This window comes from Camarhynchus parvulus, unplaced genomic scaffold, assembly GCF_901933205.1.
Source record: "Camarhynchus parvulus unplaced genomic scaffold, STF_HiC, whole genome shotgun sequence".
NCBI lineage: Eukaryota > Metazoa > Chordata > Aves > Passeriformes > Thraupidae > Camarhynchus > Camarhynchus parvulus.
In genome coordinates this window covers 18,504-37,893 of record NW_022147946.1, presented here as the reverse complement: position 1 = coordinate 37,893, position 19,390 = coordinate 18,504, and the positions used below count along the sequence as shown (strand labels likewise).

At 53.8% G+C, this 19,390-nt stretch overlaps 1 protein-coding gene across 1 annotated transcript; it reads right to left on the bottom strand.

Annotated features, from left to right (window-relative positions):
• Positions 1 to 435: 435 nt before the first annotated feature.
• Positions 436 to 18,358, bottom strand: CTDNEP1 (CTD nuclear envelope phosphatase 1). Its single transcript, XM_030969653.1, has 9 exons — positions 18,188 to 18,358; positions 14,586 to 14,652; positions 10,977 to 11,061; positions 10,579 to 10,621; positions 8,124 to 8,195; positions 7,333 to 7,449; positions 4,933 to 5,044; positions 4,028 to 4,112; positions 436 to 621 (listed from the first exon to the last, which is right to left on the bottom strand). The coding sequence occupies exons 1-9, from the start codon at positions 18,287 to 18,289 to the stop codon at positions 561 to 563; spliced, it is 744 nt and encodes a 247-aa protein (XP_030825513.1). The 5' UTR covers positions 18,290 to 18,358; the 3' UTR covers positions 436 to 560.
• Positions 18,359 to 19,390: the final 1,032 nt, after the last annotated feature.

The following is a 19,390-nucleotide window of genomic DNA, read 5'->3' as shown; positions in this document are numbered from 1 at the left end:
GGGATTCGAACCCTCGACCTCCCATTCACCAGACAAGAGCTTCAATTACGCCCTCAAAATCTGCGGGTTTTTCCCCCAAAATCCGGCATTTTGCCCCAAAATCCGTGGAGTCTTTTTCCCAAAATCCGTGGGTTTTTCCCCAAATTCGGGCTTTTTTCCCCCCAATCCGAACGTCCCCCCGATCTGGGAAGGGGGCGCAGGAACCACAAAGACGCCGCCAGTGGGACCAAGAGCTTTTAAAAACACGGGGTTGGGGGGCTGAGGGGGGAGGGGGCTCCCAAGTGTCCGTCTGTCTGTCCGGGAGAGGGGAGAGGCGGCCCCCAAAGCCCCTCCCCCAAAAAAACCCCCCCAATTCAGGCACGTGAGGGGGGTGGGGGAGGGGCCACCGCCCCCTTCCCCAAATTCAACCCCCCCCCCCAAAAATGAGGGGGGGGCGCAGAGTCCGGCCCGGGGTGGGGGGTCCTGGGGGTCCCCTCGGTGCTGGCGCTGTCCCCATCCCCCCCCCCCTCAATATGGGGGTCCGGTCTGGGGGTCCCCGGGGGTCCCGGGGGGCTCCGGGGTCACCACAGGCGGTGCTGGTGCAGGTTGCGGCTCAGCACGGAGCGAACGTCGGCCGTGAACCTGAATTTGGGGAGGGGGAGAGCAAAGTGAGACCCCCCCACCCCCCCAACCCTAAATAAAAACAACGGTGGGGGAGCGGGAACCCCAAAATCTGCTGGGAAGTCCCAAAAATGTGTGTGTGGGGGGGGGGGAAATCCCGCAAAAAAAAGAGGCTAAAAGCCCTGAAAATCCACGCAGACCTCTTCAAAATCCACCCAGGAACCCCAAAATTCCCTAGGATCCCCTAAAATCTGTCCCAAAATCCATCCCGGAATCCCAAAAATCCTCTCTAGGACCCCCTAAATCCATCCAGGACCCTCCAACCTCCCCAAATCCCCTCCAGGACCCCCAAACTCCCCCAAATCCCCTCCAGAACCCCCACCCACCTGCAGGACCCCCCAAACTCCCACAAATCCCCCCAAAACCTGCCCAGGACCCCCTCAAACCCTTCCATGACCCCCCAAATCGCCCCCAGGACCCCTCCAGGACCCTCCAAATCCCCAAATCACATCCAGGATCCCCCAAATCCCCTCCAAGACCCCCAAAAGGCCCCAAAATTCCCCCCAGATCTCCTCCAGGACCCCTCAAACCTCCCCAAATCCCCTCAAGGACGACCAAAACCTCCCCAAATTTCCCCCAAATCCTGTCCAGAACCCCCAAAAGGCCCCAAAATGCCCCCCCAAGCCCCCTCCGGCAGCCCCCAAACCCCCCAAACCCCTCTAGTCCTCCCCAGACTCCCCCAAAATCCCCTCCAGGATCCCCCAAATCCCCTCCAAGACCCCCAAAAAGCTCCAAAATTTCCCCCAAAACCCCTCCAGCAGCCCCCAAATCCCCTCCAGGACCCCCAAACCTCCCCAAATCCCCTCCAGGACCCCCCAAGCCCCCCCAGGACCCCCAGGACCCCCAAAATCCCCTCCAGGACCCCCCAAACCCCCCAAATCCCCTCCAGGACCCCCAAACCTCCCCAAATCCCCTCCAGGCCCCCCCAACCCCCCCCAAATCCCCTCCAGGACCCCCAAACCTCCCCCAAATCCCCTCCAGGACCCCCCAAACCTCCCCAAATCCTCCCCCCAGGACCCCCCAAATCCCCTCCAGGACCCCCCAAGCCCCCTCCAGGACCCCCCAGGACCCCCCAAAATCCCCTCCAGGACCCCCCAAACCCCCCCAAATCCCCTCCAGGACCCCCCAAACCCCCCCAAATCCCCTCCAGGACCCCCCAAACCTCCCCAAATCCCCTCCAGAACCCCCAAACCCCCAAATACCCTCCAGGACCCCCCAAACCTCCCCAAATCCCCCAGGACCCCCCAAACCTCCCCAAATCCCCTCCAGGACCCCCCAAGCCCCCTCCCCCCCCAGGACCCCCCAAACCCCCCAAATCCCCCCCAGACCCCCCAAACCTCCCCAAATCCTCCCCAGGACCCCCAAACCTCCCCAAATCCCTCCAGGACCCCCCAAACCCCCCCAAATCCCTCCAGGACCCCCCAAACCTCCCCAATCCCCTCCAGGACCCCCAAACCCCCCAAATCCCTCAGGACCCCCCAAACCTCCCAAATCCCCTCCAGGACCCCCCAAACCTCCCCAAATCCCCCAGGACCCCCAAACCTCCCCAATCCCCTCAGGACCCCCAAACCTCCCCAAATCCCCCCAGGACCCCCAAACCCCCCCAAATCCCCTCCAGGACCCCCAAACCTCCCCAAATCCCTCCAGGACCCCCAAGCCCCCCCAGGACCCCCCAGGACCCCCAAAACCCCCCCCAGGACCCCCAAATCCCTCCAGGACCCCCAAACCTCCCCCAAATCCCCTCCAGGACCCCCCAAACCTCCCCAAATCCCCTCCAGGACCCCCCAAGCCCCCTCCAGGACCCCCAAGACCCCCAAACCCCCAAATCCCCTCAGGACCCCCCAAACCTCCCCAAATCCTCCCCAGGACCCCCAGGACCCCCAAATCCCCTCAGGACCCCCCAAACCTCCCCCAAATACCCCCCAGGACCCCCAAACCTCCCAGATCCCCCAGGACCCCCCAAACCCCCACCCTCCAGGACCCCCAAACCTCCCAGATCCCCTCAGGACCCCCAAACCTCCCCAAATCCTCACAACCCCCCAAACCCCCAAATCCCTCCAGGACCCCCAAACCTCCCCAAATCCCCTCCAGGACCCCCCCAAACCCCCCCAAATCCCCTCCAGGACCCCCCAAACCTCCCCAAATACCCTCCAGGACCCCCCAAACCCCCCCAAAACCCCCCAGGACCCCCAAACCTCCCCCAAATCCCTCCAGGACCCCCCAAATCCCCCTGGGATCCCCCAAATCCCCCAGGACCCCCCAAGCCCCCTCAGGACCCCCAGGACCCCCCAAAATCCCCCCCAGGACCCCCAAATCCCCTCCAGGACCCCCCAAACCTCCCCAAATCCTCCCCCCAGGACCCCCCAGGACCCTCCAAATCCCCTCCAGGACCCCCCAAACCTCCCCAAATACCCTCCAGGACCCCCAAACCTCCCCAGATCCCCTCCAGGACCCCCCAAACCTCCCCAGATCCCCTCCAGGACCCCCCAAACCTCCCCAAATCCCCTCCAGGACCCCCCAAACCTCCCCAGATCCCCTCCAGGACCCCCCAAACCTCCCCAAATCCCCTCCAGGACCCCCCAAACCTCCCCAAATACCCTCCAGGACCCCCCAAACCTCCCCAGATCCCCTCCAGGACCCCCCAAACCTCCCCAAATCCCCTCCAGGACCCCCCAAACCCCCCCAAATCCCCTCCAGGACCCCCCAAACCTCCCCAAATCCCCCCCAGGACCCCCCAAACCTCCCCAAATCCCCTCCAGGACCCCCCAAGCCCCCTCCAGGACCCCCCAAACCTCCCCAAATACCCTCCAGGACCCCCCAAGCCCCCTCCAGGACCCCCCAAACCTCCCCAAATACCCTCCAGGACCCCCCAAACCTCCCCAAATCCCCTCCAGGACCCCCCAAACCTCCCCCAAATCCCCTCCAGGACCCCCAAACCTCCCTAAATCCCTCCAGGACCCCCCAAACCTCCCCAAATACCCTCCAGGACCCCCAAACCTCCCCAGATCCCCTCAGGACCCCCAAACCCCCCAAATCCCCTCCAGGACCCCCCAAACCTCCCCCAAATCCCTCCAGGACCCCCCAAACCCCCAAATCCCCCTCAGGACCCCCCAAACCTCCCCAGATCCCCTCCAGGACCCCCAAACCCCCAAATCCCCTCCAGGACCCCCCAAACCTCCCTAAATCCCCTCAGGACCCCCCAAACCTCCCCAAATCCCCTCCAGGACCCCCCAAACCTCCCCAGATCCCCTCCAGGACCCCCCAAACCTCCCCAAATCCCCTCCAGGACCCCCCAAACCCCCCCAAATATCCCCCAGGACCCCCCAAAATCCCCCCCAGGACCCTCCCCAAATCCCCCCGTGCCCACCTGAGCGCGTCCAGCATGGGCAGCAGGTTGAGCAGCGCCGTGTCCCCGGGGTCACTGAACCACGACTTGATGGGGATGGCGTTGTCTGGGGAGGAAATTTGGGATTTTTGGGGGGTCCTCAGGGGATTTTGGGGGGGTTTTGGGGGTCCTCAGGGGATTTGGGGGTCCTGGGTGGGATCTGAGGGCTTTTAGGGGAAGTTTTGGGGGTCACTGAACCACGACTTGAGGGGGATTGCGTTGTCTGGGGAGAGATTTGGGATTTTTGGGGGGATTTTTGGGGGTCCCCAGGAGATTTTGGGGGTCCTGAAGGGGATTTAGGGGGTTCTGGGTGGATTTTGGGTGGGATTTGGGGGTTTTTAGGAGAAGTTTTGGGGGTCCCCAGGGTCATTGAACCACGACTTGATGGGGATGGCATTGTCTGGGGGAGATTTGGGGGATTTTTGGGGGTCCCCAGGGAATTTTGGGGGGTCCTGGAGAGAATTTAGGGGGTTTTGGGTGGATTTGGGAGTTTTTAGGGAAAGTTTTGGGGGTCACTGAACCACAATTTGACGGAGATGGCGTTGTCTGGGGAGGAAATTTGGGGGATTTTTGGGGGGTCCTGGTAGAATTTTGGGGAATTTTTTTTGGTGGGATTTGGACGGTCCTGGATGGATTTTGGGGGAATTTGAGAATGAGGATTTTTGGGACATTTTAGGAATATTTTGGGAATATTTTTGGGTACCTGGGAGGCGCTCTGACGGACACCAGGTGAGTTGTGTAGGGTGACGATGCTGGACACGCCCAGGGAGGGAATTTGGGGCGGATTTTTGGGGTGATTTTTGGGGATTTCTGAACAGGGATTTTTGGGATGATCCCGAGGATATTCTGGGGATATTTCTGGGGGTATTTTGGGATGTTTTGGGTACCTGGGTGGCTGCGGTAGGCGCCAGGTGAGTTGTCCAGGATGACGATGCTGGACAGGTCGCTGTGCACCACCGACAGGTCCTTGATGTAACTGCCCAGCTCCAGCGTGCAGTGCTGGGGGCGGGGCCACGTCAGGGACACGCCCACCGCACCCGGGATACACCCAGGGCCACACCCACCACACCTGGGACACGCCCACCGCACGTGGGACACGCCCACTGCACCTGGGACCTGCCCACCACACCTGGCACGTGTCCAGGGCCACGCCCACCACACCTGGGACACGCCCACTGGGCCTGGGACACGCCCAGGGCCACGCCCATCCCACTTCAGACCTGTCCACTGTACCTGGGACATGCTCATGGACACGCCCACCTCACCTGACCAGGTCCAGAGACACACCCACCTCACCTGGACACGCCCACTGACACACCCACCTCACCTGGACACGCCCATGGTGTAGTTGAGAATGACCCAGCCCCTCCCAGCCCCTCACCTGTCCCAGCCTCACTTTCCAGGTGCGTCTCACTTGTCCCCCAGGTGTCCCTCACCTGTCCAGGTGTGCCTGTCCCAGTGTTACCTGTACAGGTGTCCCTCTCTCACCTGTCGGTAGTAGAGGCGGTTGAGGCTGACCCCACACCTGTCCCACACACCTGTCCAGGTGTATCCCACATGTCCAGCTGTGTCTCACCTGTCCAGGTGTACCTCACCTGTCGGTAGTAGCGGCGGTTGAGGATGCTGTGGTTGTTGTCCAGCTTGTGACCCCTATCTCACCTGTCCAGGTGTGCCTGTCCCACTGTTACCTGTCCAGGTGTCCCTATCTTGCCTGTACCCAGGTGTGTCTCACCTGTCGGTAGTAGTGGCGGTTGAGGATGCTGCAGTTGCTGTCCAGGTGTATCCCACATGCCCAGGTGTCCCTATCTGTGTTACCTGTACCCAGGTGTACCTGTCCCAGGGTTACCTGTACCCAGGTGTGTCTCACCTGTCCAGGTGTATCCCACATGCCCAGGTGTCCCTATCTCTGTGTTACCTGTACCCAGGTGTATCTCTCACCTGTCCAGGTGTGTCTCACCTGTCGGTAGTAGCGGCGGTTGAGGATGCTGCAGTTGTTGTCCAGCTTGTGACCCCCTCTCACACCTGCCCAGGTGTATCCCACATGCCCAGGTGTCCCTGTCTCACCTGTCCCAGTGTTACCTGTACCCAGGTGTACCTGTCTGTGTTACCTGTACCCGCCTGTGTCTCACCTGTCGGTAGTAGTGCCAGTTGAGGATGCTGCGGTTGTTTTCCAGGTGTATCCCACATGCCCAGCTGTCCCTATCTCTGTGTTACCTGTACCCAGGTGTATCTCACCTGTACCCAGGTGTATCTCTCACCTGTCCAGGTGTGTCTCTCACCTGTCGGTAGTAGCGGCGGTTGAGGATGCTGCGGTTGTTGTCCAGCTTGTGACCCCTATCTCACCTGTCCAGGTGTGCCTGTCCCACTGTTACCTGTCCCACTGTTACCTGTCCCACTGTTACCTGTCCAGTGTTATTTGCCTGTACCCAGTGTGTCTCACCTTATGTGTATCTCACTGCTGTAGTAGTGCAGTTGGTCGTGTGTAGTGTATCCACATGCCAGGTGCTATCTGTGTTACCTGTACCCAGGTGTCTCTCACCTGTCCAGGTGTGTCCCCTCTCACCTGTCAGTAGTAGCGGCGGTTGAGGATGCTGCGGTTGTTGTCCAGCTTGTGACCCCTCTCTCACCTGTCCAGGTGTGCCTGTCCCACTGTTACCTGTCCCACTGTTACCTGTCCCACTGTTACCTGTCCCAGGGTTACCTGTCCAGCTGTACCTGCCTCACCTGTCCCCAGGTGTATCTCTCACCTGTACCCAGGTGTATCTCTCACCTGTCCCCAGGTGTATCTCTCACCTGTACCCAGGTGTGTCTCACCTGTCGTAGTAGTGGCGGTTGAGGATGCTGCGGTTGTTGTCCGGGTGTATGCCACATGCCCAGGTGTCCCTATCTCTGTGTTACCTGTCCCCAGGTGTATCTCTCACCTGTCCAGGTGTCTCTCACCTGTCAGTAGTTGCGGCGGTTGAGGATGCTGCGGTTGTTGTCCAGCTTGTGACCCCCATCTCACCTGTCCAGGTGTGCCTGTCCCACTGTTACCTGTCCCAGGGTTACCTGTCCAGCTGTACCTGCCTCACCTGTCCCCAGGTGTATCTCTCACCTGTCCCCAGGTGTATCTCTCACCTGTCCCCAGGTGTATCTCTCACCTGTACCCAGGTGTGTCTCACCTGTCGGTAGTAGCGGCGGTTGAGGATGCTGCGGTTGTTGTCCGGTGTATGCCACATGCCCAGGTGTCCCTATCTCTGTGTTACCTGTCCCCAGGTGTATCTCTCACCTGTCCAGGTGTGTCTCACCTGTCGGTAGTAGCGGCGGTTGAGGATGCTGCGGTTGTTGTCCAGCTTGTCGGCCACGGCGCAGCCGTAGATCTCCATGCTGGCCGTGAACACCACCAGCTCGTACCACTGGCTCACCTGGGGGCAATTCACGGCATTTCGGGAAAATTCAGGAATTCTGGGAAAATTCACACAAATCTGGGGAATTTTGGGGTGATTTCAGTGGTTTTTGGGGGGATTTTGGGGGTCTCAGGTGGGGTTTGGGGCTGTGGATCTCTATGCTGGCCGTGAACACCACCAGCTCGTACCACTGGCTCACCTGAGGGAAATTCCCAAGATTTTGGGAAAAATTCACGGGATTTTGGAAAATCCAGGAATTTTGGGAAAATTCACACAAATTTGGGGAATTTTGGGGGAATTTGAGGGATTTTGGGGGTCTCAGGTGGGGCTTGGGGCTGTGGATCTCCATGCTGGCCGTGAACACCCCCAGCTCGTACCACTGGCTCACCTGGGAGATTTGGGGAAAATTTGGGAATTTTGGGGAAAATTCCCAGAATTTTGGGAAATTTCAGGAATTTTGGGAAATTTTGGGAAATTTTAGGGTGTTTAGAGGGGATTTTGAGGTGATTTGAGAGGATTTGGGGGCATCTGAGGTGGGATTTGGGGCTGTGGATCTCCATGCTGGCCGTGAACACCCCCAGCTCACCTGGCTCGGGAGTTTTGGAAATTTTGGGGAATTTTTGGAAGGATTTGGAAAGGATTTGAAGGGGTGGATTTTGGGGTGAATTTGGGGCTTTTTGGGGGTCACTCACCACCTCCAGGAAGAAATCCACGTGGGGCCGTTTGTGCACGAAGAACCTCACGGGGTGTTTGTCGATCACCACCTGGGGGAGCCCAAAATCGGCACAAACGCCCCCAAAATCCACCCCTGGGACCCCAAAATTGGCCCAGGAACCCCAAAACCGGAACAAACACCCCCAAAATCGGCCCCAGAACCCCAAAATCAGAACAAACACCCCCAAAATCCACCCCAGGAACCCCAAAATCGGCCCTGGGAGCCCCAAATCAGAATAAACGCCAAAATCGCCACAAACACCCCCAAAATTGGCCCTGGGACCCCAAAATTGACCCAGGAACCCCAAAATCAGAACAAACACCCCCAAAATTGGCCGTGGGACCCCAAAATCGCCACAAACACCCCCAAAATCGGCCCTGGCACCCCAAAATCGGCCCAGGAACCCCAAAATCAGAACAAACACCCCCAAAATTGGCACAAATGCCCCCAAAATTAGCCCATGAACCCCAAAATTAGAACAAACACCGCCAAAATGAGCCCTGGAATCCCAAAATTGGCACAAACACCCCCAAAATCCACCCCTGGGACCCCAAAATCAGCCCAGGAACCCCAAAATGCCCCCCCAGAACCCCAAAATCAGACCAAAAACCCCCAAGAATCCCCAAAATCCCCCAAAACCTGCCCCAAACCCCACAAAATTCCCCCACATTTTCCCAAAATCCCCGGAATTCACCCCAGACCTTGAGGATGAAGTCGGGGGGGGTCTCAGGATGTCCCAAAAAATCCCAAAAAAACCCCCCAAAAACCCCAAAAAATCCCCAAAAAATCCCAAAAAAATCCCCCAAAAATCCCCCAAAACCTGCCCCAAACCCCTCAAAACTCCCCCAAAATTTCCCAAAATTCCCGAATTTCTCCCCAAAAACCCCCCAGACCTTGAGGATGAAGTCGGGGGGTCCCGGGCCCACCGTGGGCCTCAGGATAGTCCCCCCAAAAAAACCCAAAAAAACCAACCCCCAAAACCAAACCCCCAAAACCCAAAAAATCCCCCCACCCCAAAAAAATCCCCCCCCCAAAACCTGCCCCAAACCCCTCAAAATTCCCCATTTTCCCAAAATTTTCCCAAAATCTCTGAATTGCGCCCCAAAATCCCCCCAGACCTTGAGGATGAAGTCGGGGGGTGCCGGGCCGCACCGTGGGCCTCAGGACAGCCCAAAAACCCCAAAAAAATCCCCAAAAAACCCAAAAAATCCCCAAAAATCCCCCAAAACCTGCCCCAAACCCCTCAAAATTTTCCCAAATTTTCCCAAAATCGCCGGAATTCGCCCCAGACCTTGAGGATGAAGTCGGGGGGGTCCCGGGCCGCACCGTGGGCCTCAGGACAGCCCAAAAACCCCCAAAAATCCCAAAATATCCCCCAAAAATCCCCCAAAACCTGCCCCAAACCCCTCAAAACTCCCCCAAAATTTCCCAAAATTCCTGAATTTCTCCCCAAAATCCCCCCAGACCTTGAGGATGAAGTCGGGGGGTCCCGGGCCGCACCGTGGGCCTCAGGACAGCCCAAAAACCCCAAAAAAATCCCCAAAAACCCAAAAAAATCCCCAAAATCCCCCAAAACCTGCCCCAAACCCCTCATATTTCCCCAAATTATCCCAAATTTTCCCCAAAATCGCCGAATTTGCCCCCAAAATCCCCCAGACCTTGAGGATGAAGTCGGGGGGTCCCGGGCCGCACCGTGGGCCTCAGGACAGCCCAAAAACCCCAAAAAATCCCAAAAAACCCCCCAAAAATCCCAAAATATCCCCCAAAAATCCCCCAAAACCTGCCCCAAACCCCTCAAAACTCCCCCAAAATTTCCCAAAATTCCTGAATTTCTCCCCAAAATCCCCCAGACCTTGAGGATGAAGTCGGGGGGTCCCGGCCGCACCGTGGGCCTCAGGACAGCCCAAAAACCCCAAAAAAATCCCCAAAAAACCCAAAAAATCCCCAAAAATCCCCCAAAACCTGCCCCAAACCCCTCATATTTCCCCCAAATTATCCCAAATTTTCCCAAAATCTCTGGAATTTGCCCCAAAATCCCCCCAGACCTTGAGGATGAAGTCGGGGGGTCCCGGGCCGCACCGTGGGCCTCAGGACAGCCCAAAAACCCCAAAAAACCCAAAAATCCCCAAAAACCCAAAAAATCCCCAAAAATTCCCCAAAACCTGCCCCAAACCCCTCAAAACTCCCCCAAAATTTCCCAAAATTCCTGAATTTCTCCCCAAAATCCCCCCAGACCTTGAGGATGAAGTCGGGGGGGGTCCCGGGCCGCACCGTGGGCCGCAGGATGTCCCAAAAACCCCAAAAAAATCCCCAAAAAACCCAAAAAAATCCCCAAAAATCCCCCAAAACCTGCCCCAAACCCCTCATATTTCCCCCAAATTATCCCAAATTTTCCCAAAATCTCTGGAATTTGCCCCAAAATCCCCCCAGACCTTGAGGATGAAGTCGGGGGGGGTGCCGGGCCGCACCGTGGGCCTCAGGACAGCCCAAAAACCCCAAAAAATCCAAAAAACCCCCAAAAATCCCAAAAAATCCCCCAAAAATCCCCCAAAACCTGCCCCAAACCCCTCAAAACTCCCCCAAAATTTCCCAAAATTCCTGAATTTCTCCCCAAAATCCCCCAGACCTTGAGGATGAAGTCGGGGGGTCCCGGCCGCACCGTGGGCCTCAGGACAGCCCAAAAACCCCAAAAAATCCCCAAAAAACCCAAAAAATCCCCAAAAATCCCCCAAAACCTGCCCCAAACCCCTCAAAATTTTCCCCCCAAATTTTTCCCAAAATCGCGGGACTCCCCCCCAGACCTTGAGGATGAAGTCGGGGGGTGCCGCACCGAGCCCGCAGCACCGCCAAATGGCCCCAAAAGATCCCAAAATCTCTGCCCAGGTCCAGCACCAGGATCTTCCTCTTCACCTGGTCTGGGAAAACACCCCAATCCCAAAAACCCAAAAATCCCCAAAATTTGGGGGGCCCAAACCCAATTCCCCAAATTTTCGCAAAATGCAAAAATCGCCCCAACCTTGGGGAAAAAATCGGGCCGCACCGTGGCCTGGGGCCCAAAACAACGGAAAAAAAACTGCGCCAAACCCCCAAAATCCATGAAATTTCCCAATCAAAATTCCCAAAATTTGGGGAAAAATTCCTTGGGGTCCCCATGGGGCAAAATCACCACACTTGAGGTGAAAATCCCCAAATTTGGGGCAAAATTCCCCTTTGGGAAAATCCCAAATTTGGAAAAAATCCTGAAATTGAAAAAAATCCCCAAAATCCCAAAATCCTCCCCCAAATTTGGGAAAAAATCCCCAAATTTGCGCAAAAATCCCCAAAATCCCAAAACTCCTGAAATTTGGGGGCAAAATCCCCTAATTTGGGCAAAAAAAAAGCAAAATACCAATTTGGGCATATTTGGGGTAAATAAACCCACATTTGGGAAATCCTGATTGAAAAATTCCCAAAAATTCGGCAAAATCACCAATTTTCCCAAAAATTCCCCCAAATTTGGGGAAAATCCCGGAATTTGGGGCCTCAACCCAAAACCCCAAAAATCCCGCAAAAAATCCCCAAAAATCCCCCAAAACCTGCCCCAAACCCCTCCCAAATTTCCCCAAATTTTCCCAAAAATCTCAAAAATCCCCCAACCTTGAGGATGATGTAAAGGTCAAAATCACCACATTGGGGACCCTCGGGCAAAACCGGAATTGGGGAAAATTCCCGAAATTTAGGGCAAAATTCCTAAATTTGGGGAAAAAAATCCCCCACCTTGGGGCAAAATCACCAAATTTGGGGGACAAAATTCCGCCAGGACAGCCCAAACCCAAAAATCCATGAATTCTGGGGTAAAAATCCATGAAATTTGGGGAAATCCCTGAATTTGGGGGGGAAATTCCCACATTTGGGGCAAAATTTCTGAATTTTGGAGCAAAATTCCCACATTTGGGGAAAAAATCACCACACTTGGGGCACAATCACCAAATTTGGGGTGAAAATCCCTGAAACTTGGGGTAAAAATCCATGAAATTTAGGGCAAAATTCCTAAAATTTGGGGAAAAATCCCTGAATGTGGGGCAAAATCACCAAATTTGGCAGCAAAATTCCCACATTTGAGGGAAAATCCCTGAATTTGGGGAAAAATTCCTGAATTTGGGGGAAAATCACCAAATTTGGCGGCAAAATTCCCAAATTTGGGGGAAAAATTCCTGAATTTTGGGCAAAATCCCTGAAATTTAGGGCAAAATTCCTGAAATTTGGGGCAAAATTCCCGAAATTTGGGGCAAAATTCCTGAATTTGGGGAAAAAAATCACCAAATTTGGGACAAGATCTCTGATTTTGGGGGAAAATTCCTGAATTTGGGGTTAAATTCCTGAAATTTGGAGCAAAATTCCCACATTTGGGGAAATTCCTGATTTTGGGGAAAATTCCTAAAAGTTGGGGCAAAATCACCAAAATTTGGCGAAAAATTCCCAAATTTGGGGAAAAAACCCTGAATTTGGGGCAAAATCCCTGAAATTTGGGGCAAAAATTCCCCCAGGAGAATTCTAAAATTTGGGGCAAAATTCCCACATTTGGGGCAAAATCACCAAATCTGGGGGGAAATCCCTGAATTTGGGGCAAAATTCCTGAAATTTAGGGCAAAATTCCTAAATTTGGGGAAAAAAATCACCACGTTTGGGGCAAAATCACCAAATTTGGGGACAAAATTCCCACGTTAGGGGCAAAATCCATGAATTCTGGGGTAAAAATCCATGAAATTTGGGGAAATCCCTGAATTTGGGGGGGAAATTCCCACATTTGGGGCAAAATTTCTGAATTTTGGAGCAAAATTCCCACATTTGGGGAAAAAATCACCACACTTGGGGCACAATCACCAAATTTGGGGTGAAAATCCCTGAAACTTGGGGTAAAAATCCATGAAATTTAGGGCAAAATTCCTAAAATTTGGGGAAAAATCCCTGAATGTGGGGCAAAATCACCAAATTTGGCAGCAAAATTCCCACATTTGGGGGAAAATCCCTGAATTTGGGGAAAAATTCCTGAATTTGGGGTTAAATTCCTGAAATTTGGAGCAAAATTCCCACATTTGGGGGGAAATTCCTGATTTTGGGGGAAAATTCCTAAAAGTTGGGGCAAAATCACCAAATTTGGCAGTAAAATTCCCAAATTTGGGGGAAAAATCCCTGAATTTGGGGCAAAATCCCTGAAATTTGGGGCAAAAATTCCCAAATTCGGCGCGAAATTCCTAAAATTTGGGGCAAAATTCCCACATTTGGGGCAAAATCACCAAATCTGGGGGGAAATCCCTGAATTTGGGGCAAAATTCCTGAAATTTGGGGAAAATTCCTGAAATTTAGGGCAAAATTCCTAAATTTGGGGAAAAAAATCACCACGTTTGGGGCAAAATCACCAAATTTGGGGTGAAAATCCCTGAATTTGGGGCAAAATCCCTGAAACTTGGGGTAAAAATCCATGAAATTTAGGGCAAAATTCCTAAAATTTGGGGAAAAATTCCTGAAATTTGGGGGGGAAATTCCCACATTTGGGGGAAAATCCCTGAAATTTGGGGGCAAAATCCCTGAATGTGGGGCAAAATCACCAAATTTGGCAGCAAAATTCCCACATTTGGGGGAAAAATCCCTGAATTTGGGGCAAAATCCCTGACATTTGGGGAAAAATCACCAAATTTGGGACAAAATCTCTGATTTTGGGGGAAAATTCCTGAATTTGGGGTTAAATTCCTGAAATTTGGAGCAAAATTCCCACATTTGGGGGAAAATCCCTGAATTTGGGGCAAAATCCCTGAAATTTGGGGCAAAAATTCCCAAAATTGGGGCAAAATCCCTGAATTTGGGGCAAAGTCCCTAAAATTTAGGGAAAAATTCCCACATTTGGGGCAAAATCACCACATCTGGGGGAAAATCCCTGAATTTGGGGAAAATTTCTCACATTTGGGGCAAAATCCCCAAATTTTGGCATTTTCCCCCCAATTGTGGATTTCCCACCCCAAATTTTTGCTGCTTTTTTCCCCAATTTTCGATTTTTCTCCCAGATTTTAGATTTCCTACCCCAATCTTAAGAATTCCAATCCAAATTTTTTTTTATTTCCCCCCCAAATTCTGGGATTTCGACCCCAAATTCTGCATTTCCCACCCCAAATTTTTCGTTTTTTTTTTTTTCTCCAATTTTGGATTTTTCTCCCCACATTTTGGATTTCCCACCCCAATTTTAAGATTTCCCATCCAAATTTCTTTTTGATCTCCCCCTCAAATTTTGGCGTTTTCTCCCCCAAATTCTGCATTTCCCACCCCAAATTTTTCCGGTTTTTTTCCCCCAATTTTGGGATTTTCTCCCCAGATTTTGGATCTCCCTTCCCAGTTTTGGCTTTTTCTCCCAAATTTTGCGTTTCCCACCCCAAATTTGGGGTTTTTCTCCCCGTTTTGGACTCACTCAGGCGGTTCCTGGAGATGGGCGACAGGGGCAGGACGTCGTAGCGCACGGTCTGGTACTGGATCACCTGCGAGCCCCAAATTTGGGGGGAGACCCCCAAAATTGGAAAATCCCAAAATTCCATCAGGGGGAGCCCAAAAATCCCCGCCGAAAAAAATCCCAAAAATTTCGGAGCTTCCTGAGCCCCAATAAAACCCCAAAAGTGGAGCCAGAACCCCCAAAGCTCACCCCAAAAATCGCAAAAATTCTCTGAAGTTTCCCCAAAATAAAAAAATTCATCAAATTTCCCCAAAATTCCCTCAAATTTCCCCCAAAATTCCCTCAAATTTCCCCAAAATTCCATCAAAATCCACCCAAAATTCCATCAAAATCCACCCAAAATTCCCTCAAATTTCCCCCAAAATTCCCTCAAATTTCCCCCAAAATTCCATCAAAATCCACCCAAAATTCCCTCAAATTTCCCCCAAAATTCCCTCAAATTTCCCCCAAAATTCCCTCAAAATCCACCCAAAATTCCCTCAAATTTCCCCAAAATTCCATCAAAATCCACCCAAAATTCCCTCAAATTTCCCCCAAAATTCCCTCAAATTTCCCCCAAAATTCCCTCAAAATCCACCCAAAATTCCCTCAAATTTCCCCAAAATTCCATCAAAATCCACCCAAAATTCCCTCAAATTTCCCCCAAAATTCCCTCAAATTTCACCCAAAATTCCATCAAAATCCACCCAAAATTCCATCAAAATCCACCCAAAATTCCCTCAAATTTCCCCCAAAATTCCCTCAAATTTCACCCAAAATTCCCTCAAATTTCCCCCAAAATTCTCTCAAATTTCCCCCAAAATTCCCTCAAATTTCACCCAAAATTCCCTCAAATTTCCCCCAAAATTCCCTCAAATTTCACCCAAAATTCCCTCAAATTTCACCCAAAATTCCATCAAAATCCACCCAAAATTCCCTCAAATTTCCCCAAAATTCCATCAAATTTCCCCCAAAATTCCCTCAAATTTCCCCAAAATTCCATCAAATTTCCCCCAAAATTCCCTCAAATTTCACCCAAAATTCTCTCAAATTTCACCCAAAATTCCCTCAAATTTCACCCAAAATTCCATCAAATTTCCCCCAAAATTCCCTCAAATTTCCCCCAAAATTCCCTCAAATTTCACCCAAAATTCCCTCAAATTTCACCCAAAATTCCCTCAAATTTCACCCAAAATTCCCTCAAATTTCCCCAAAATTCCCTCAAATTTCCCCCAAAATTCCATCAAATTTCCCCCAAAATTCCATCAAATTTCACCCAAAATTCCCTCAAATTTCACCCAAAATTCCCTCAAATTTCCCCAAAATTCCATCAAATTTCCCCCAAAATTCCCTCAAATTTCCCCCAAAATTCCATCAAATTTCACCCAAAATTCCCTCAAATTTCCCCCAAAATTCCCTCAAATTTCCCCCAAAATTCCATCAAATTTCACCCAAAATTCCCTCAAATTTCCCCCAAAATTCCCTCAAATTTCACCCAAAATTCCCTCAAATTTCACCCAAAATTCCCTCCAATTTCACCCAAAATTCCCTCCAATTTCCCCCAAAATTCCCTCAAATTTCACCCAAAATTCCCTCAAATTTCCCACAAAATTCTCTCAAATTTCAACCAAAATTCCATCAAATTTCACCCAAAATTCCCTCAAAATCCACCCAAAATTCCCAAAAATTCCCAGAAATGCCCCCAAAATCCTCCGAAATTCCCTGAAATCCCCCCAAAATTAAAAAAAAATCCCAAAATTCCCCCAGGATTCCCAAAAGTTCTCAAAAACTCCCTGAAATTCCTGCACAATACCCAAAACCGCCTCCAAAATTCCTTGAAATTCCCCCAAAAATTCCCAAAACTTCCCCCCAAATCCTCCAAAGTTCGTACAAATGCCCCCAAAAATTCCCCCCAAAAATTCCCTCGGGACCCTTAAATTCCCAAAAATTCCCCCCAAATCCCCAAAATCCCCAAAATTCCCCGAAATTCTCCCAAAATTCTCAAAAATTCCCCGAAATTCTCCCGAAATTCTCCCAAAATCCCCCGGCAATTCCCGGTTGCCATTCCGGGCACTCCCGGCCCCTCCCCCACCCCCAGCCCAAAATATCCCCGGGCCCCTCCCCAACCCCCCCCGGTGCCTCCCGTGACCTCCCCGGTGACCCCAAACCCCCCCCCGGTCCCTCCCCGTTCATCCCGGTGCCCCCCAAACCCCTCCCGGTGTCCCCAGATTCCTCCCGGTGCCTTCCCGGTCCTGCCCCGTTATTCCCCATCGCTCCCCGTTCATCCCGGGGCCTTCCCCGGTGCTCCCGCAAATTATCCCCCGGTTGCTCCCGGTGCCCTCCGGTGCCTCCCGGGCGACCTCCCGGTGCCCTCAGATTCCTCCCGGTGCCTTTCCCGTTATTCCCAATCCCTCCCCGTTCATCCCGGTGCCTCCCCGGTGCCCCCAAACCCCTCCCGGTGCCTTTCCCGCTACTCCCGGTGCCCTCTCGGTCCCTCCCCGGTGCCCCCAAACCCCTCCCGGTGCCCTCCCGGCTCTGCCCCGTTATTCCCAACCCCTCCCCGGTCCCTCCCGGTGCCTCTCCCGGTCCCTCCCCGGTGACCCCAAACCCCTCCCGGTGCCCTCCCCGGTTGTGCCCCGTTATTCCCGGTCCCTCCCGGTGCTCCCGGTGCCCTCCCCGGTGACCCCAAACCCCTCCCGGTGCCTTCCCCGGGGTTTCCCGGTGCTCCCAAATTATCCCCGGTGCCTCTCCCGCTGCCCTCCCCGTTACTCCCGGTGTCTCCAGATTCCTCCCGGTGCTCTCCCGTTATTCCCAATCCCTCCCCGTTCATCCCGGTGCCTCCCCGGTGCCCCCAAACCCCTCCCGGTGCCTTTCCGGTGCTTTCCCGTTATTCCAAACCCCTCCCCGTTCATCCCGGGGCCTCCCGGTGCTCCCGTGACCTCCCCGGTGTCCCCAAACCCCTCCCGGTGCCTTCCCCGGTGCTCCCGGTGCTCCCAAATTATCCCCGGTGCCTCCGGTGTCCCCAAACCCCTCCCGGTGCCTTCCCCGTTCCATCCCAGCTCCGTTCCCGGTCCCGTCCCCGCTCCGTTCCCGTTATTCCCGTTAACGATCCCCGTTCCCGTTATTCCCGTTAACCCCGCTCCATCCCCGTTAATCCCGGTCTCGTCCCCGCTCCTTTCCCGTTATTCCCGTTATCCCCAGGCCGTCTCCGGTCCCGTTCCCGTTAATCCCGGTGCCGCTCCCGCTCCATTCCCGGCCCCGTTAATTCCGCTCCGTTCCCGTTAATCTCGTTCCGTTCCCGGTTCCGTTCCCGGTTCCATTCCCGTTCACCCCGCTCCGTTCCCGGTTCCATTCCCGGTTCCGTTCCCGTTCACCCCGCTCCGTTCCCGGTTCCGTTCCCGTTCACCCCGCTCCGTTCCCGGTTCCATTCCCGTTCCGTTCCCGTTCACCCCGCTCCGTTCCCGTTCACCCCGCTCCGTTCCCGGTTCCATTCCCGTTAACCCCGCTGGGTTCCCGTTCACCCCGCTCCGTTCCCGGTTCCATTCCCGTTATTCCCCGTTCCCCCCGGTTCCCCCGGTACTCACGGTGCGGACCTGCCTCCTCAGCAGGTAAAGCACGAAACTCCAGAGTTTCGCGGCGAAGGCCACGAAGGAACGGAGGCCGAGCAGGCACTGGCTCCGCATCATCCCGGTAGCGGCCCCGGGGTGGGCGCCGGGCGCGGCGCGGCCCAGCTCCGCCAGCTTCGCCGCGGCCCCGCCGCCGCCGCCGCCGCCTCGTGCGGCCGCCCCCGGTGCGGGAGGCGCTGCCGGGGGCGGGCCCGGCCGCGTTCGGGGGCTCGGGGCCCTCACCGGGGCTCGGCCGGGGCCGCCGCCAGCGCCGCCAGCGCCGCCATCGCCCGGGGGACACTTCCGGCAGCAGCGCTTCCGGGGCACGCACGGAGAGAGGCGGGGCTACGCACGGAGGGAGGCGGGGTCATTGTACCATAGGAATCAACGGAGGGGGCGTGGTTTAAACAGAGGGGCGGTGCTTCCAGGAATGAAAGAGGCGTGGCGGATGGGCGGGGTTATGTAAATTAGCGGCGCTGTCGCGTTGCTATGGTGAGTTGAGGGTGATGGACGGCGGTTTTATGTAAATTAGGGGCGTGGTTTGCGCCGTTGGGATAAATTCAGGCTGAAATGATTGGCAGCTTGTATGTAAATTAGGGGCGCGGCTTCTGCCGTTGGGATCCGTTCAAGCTGAAACGACGGACAGCGCTTTATGTAAATGAAGGGGCGTGGTTTCCACCGTTGGGATCCGCTCGGACTGAAATGATTGGCAGCGAGTATGTAAATTAGGGGCGTGGCTTCCACCATCAGGATTAATTCACACTGACGCGATTGGCAGTGCATATGTAAATGAAGGGGCGTGGCTTCCACAATTGGGATCAATTTAGGCCAAAATTATCGGCAGCTTGTATGTAAATTAGGGGCGTGGTTTCCACTATTGGGACCAATTGAGGCTGAAATGATTGGCAGCTTATATGTAAATCAGGGGCGTGGTTTCCACTATTGGAATGAATGCACGTGGAGCGATTGACAACCTGCTTATGTAAATTAAGGGGCGTGGTATTCACAAATAGGGTAATTAATAAATGACTGATAAGTTTATGCAAATTAGGAGGCGTGGCTTGCCAAGGGGCACAAATTCTTCTATGCAAATTCACGTAAAAAAAGGGGAGGAACAGTGTGTGTGATTGACATTTCACTTATGCAAATTAAGGGGTGTGGTCTCTGCAGAAAGACGTGATT

Coding starts and splice junctions, on each gene's coding strand:
- CTDNEP1 (XM_030969653.1), bottom strand. CDS start 18,289: ATGATGCGGAGCCAGTGCCTGCTCGGCCTCCGTTCCTTCGTGGCCTTC. Junction 14,653..18,187: donor TGAGGAGGCAGGTCCGCACC/GTGAGTACCGGG, acceptor TGGGGCTCGCAG/GTGATCCAGTACCAGACCGT. Junction 5,045..7,332: donor ACCGCCGCTACTACCGACAG/GTGAGACACACC, acceptor CCCCGCCCCCAG/CACTGCACGCTGGAGCTGGG.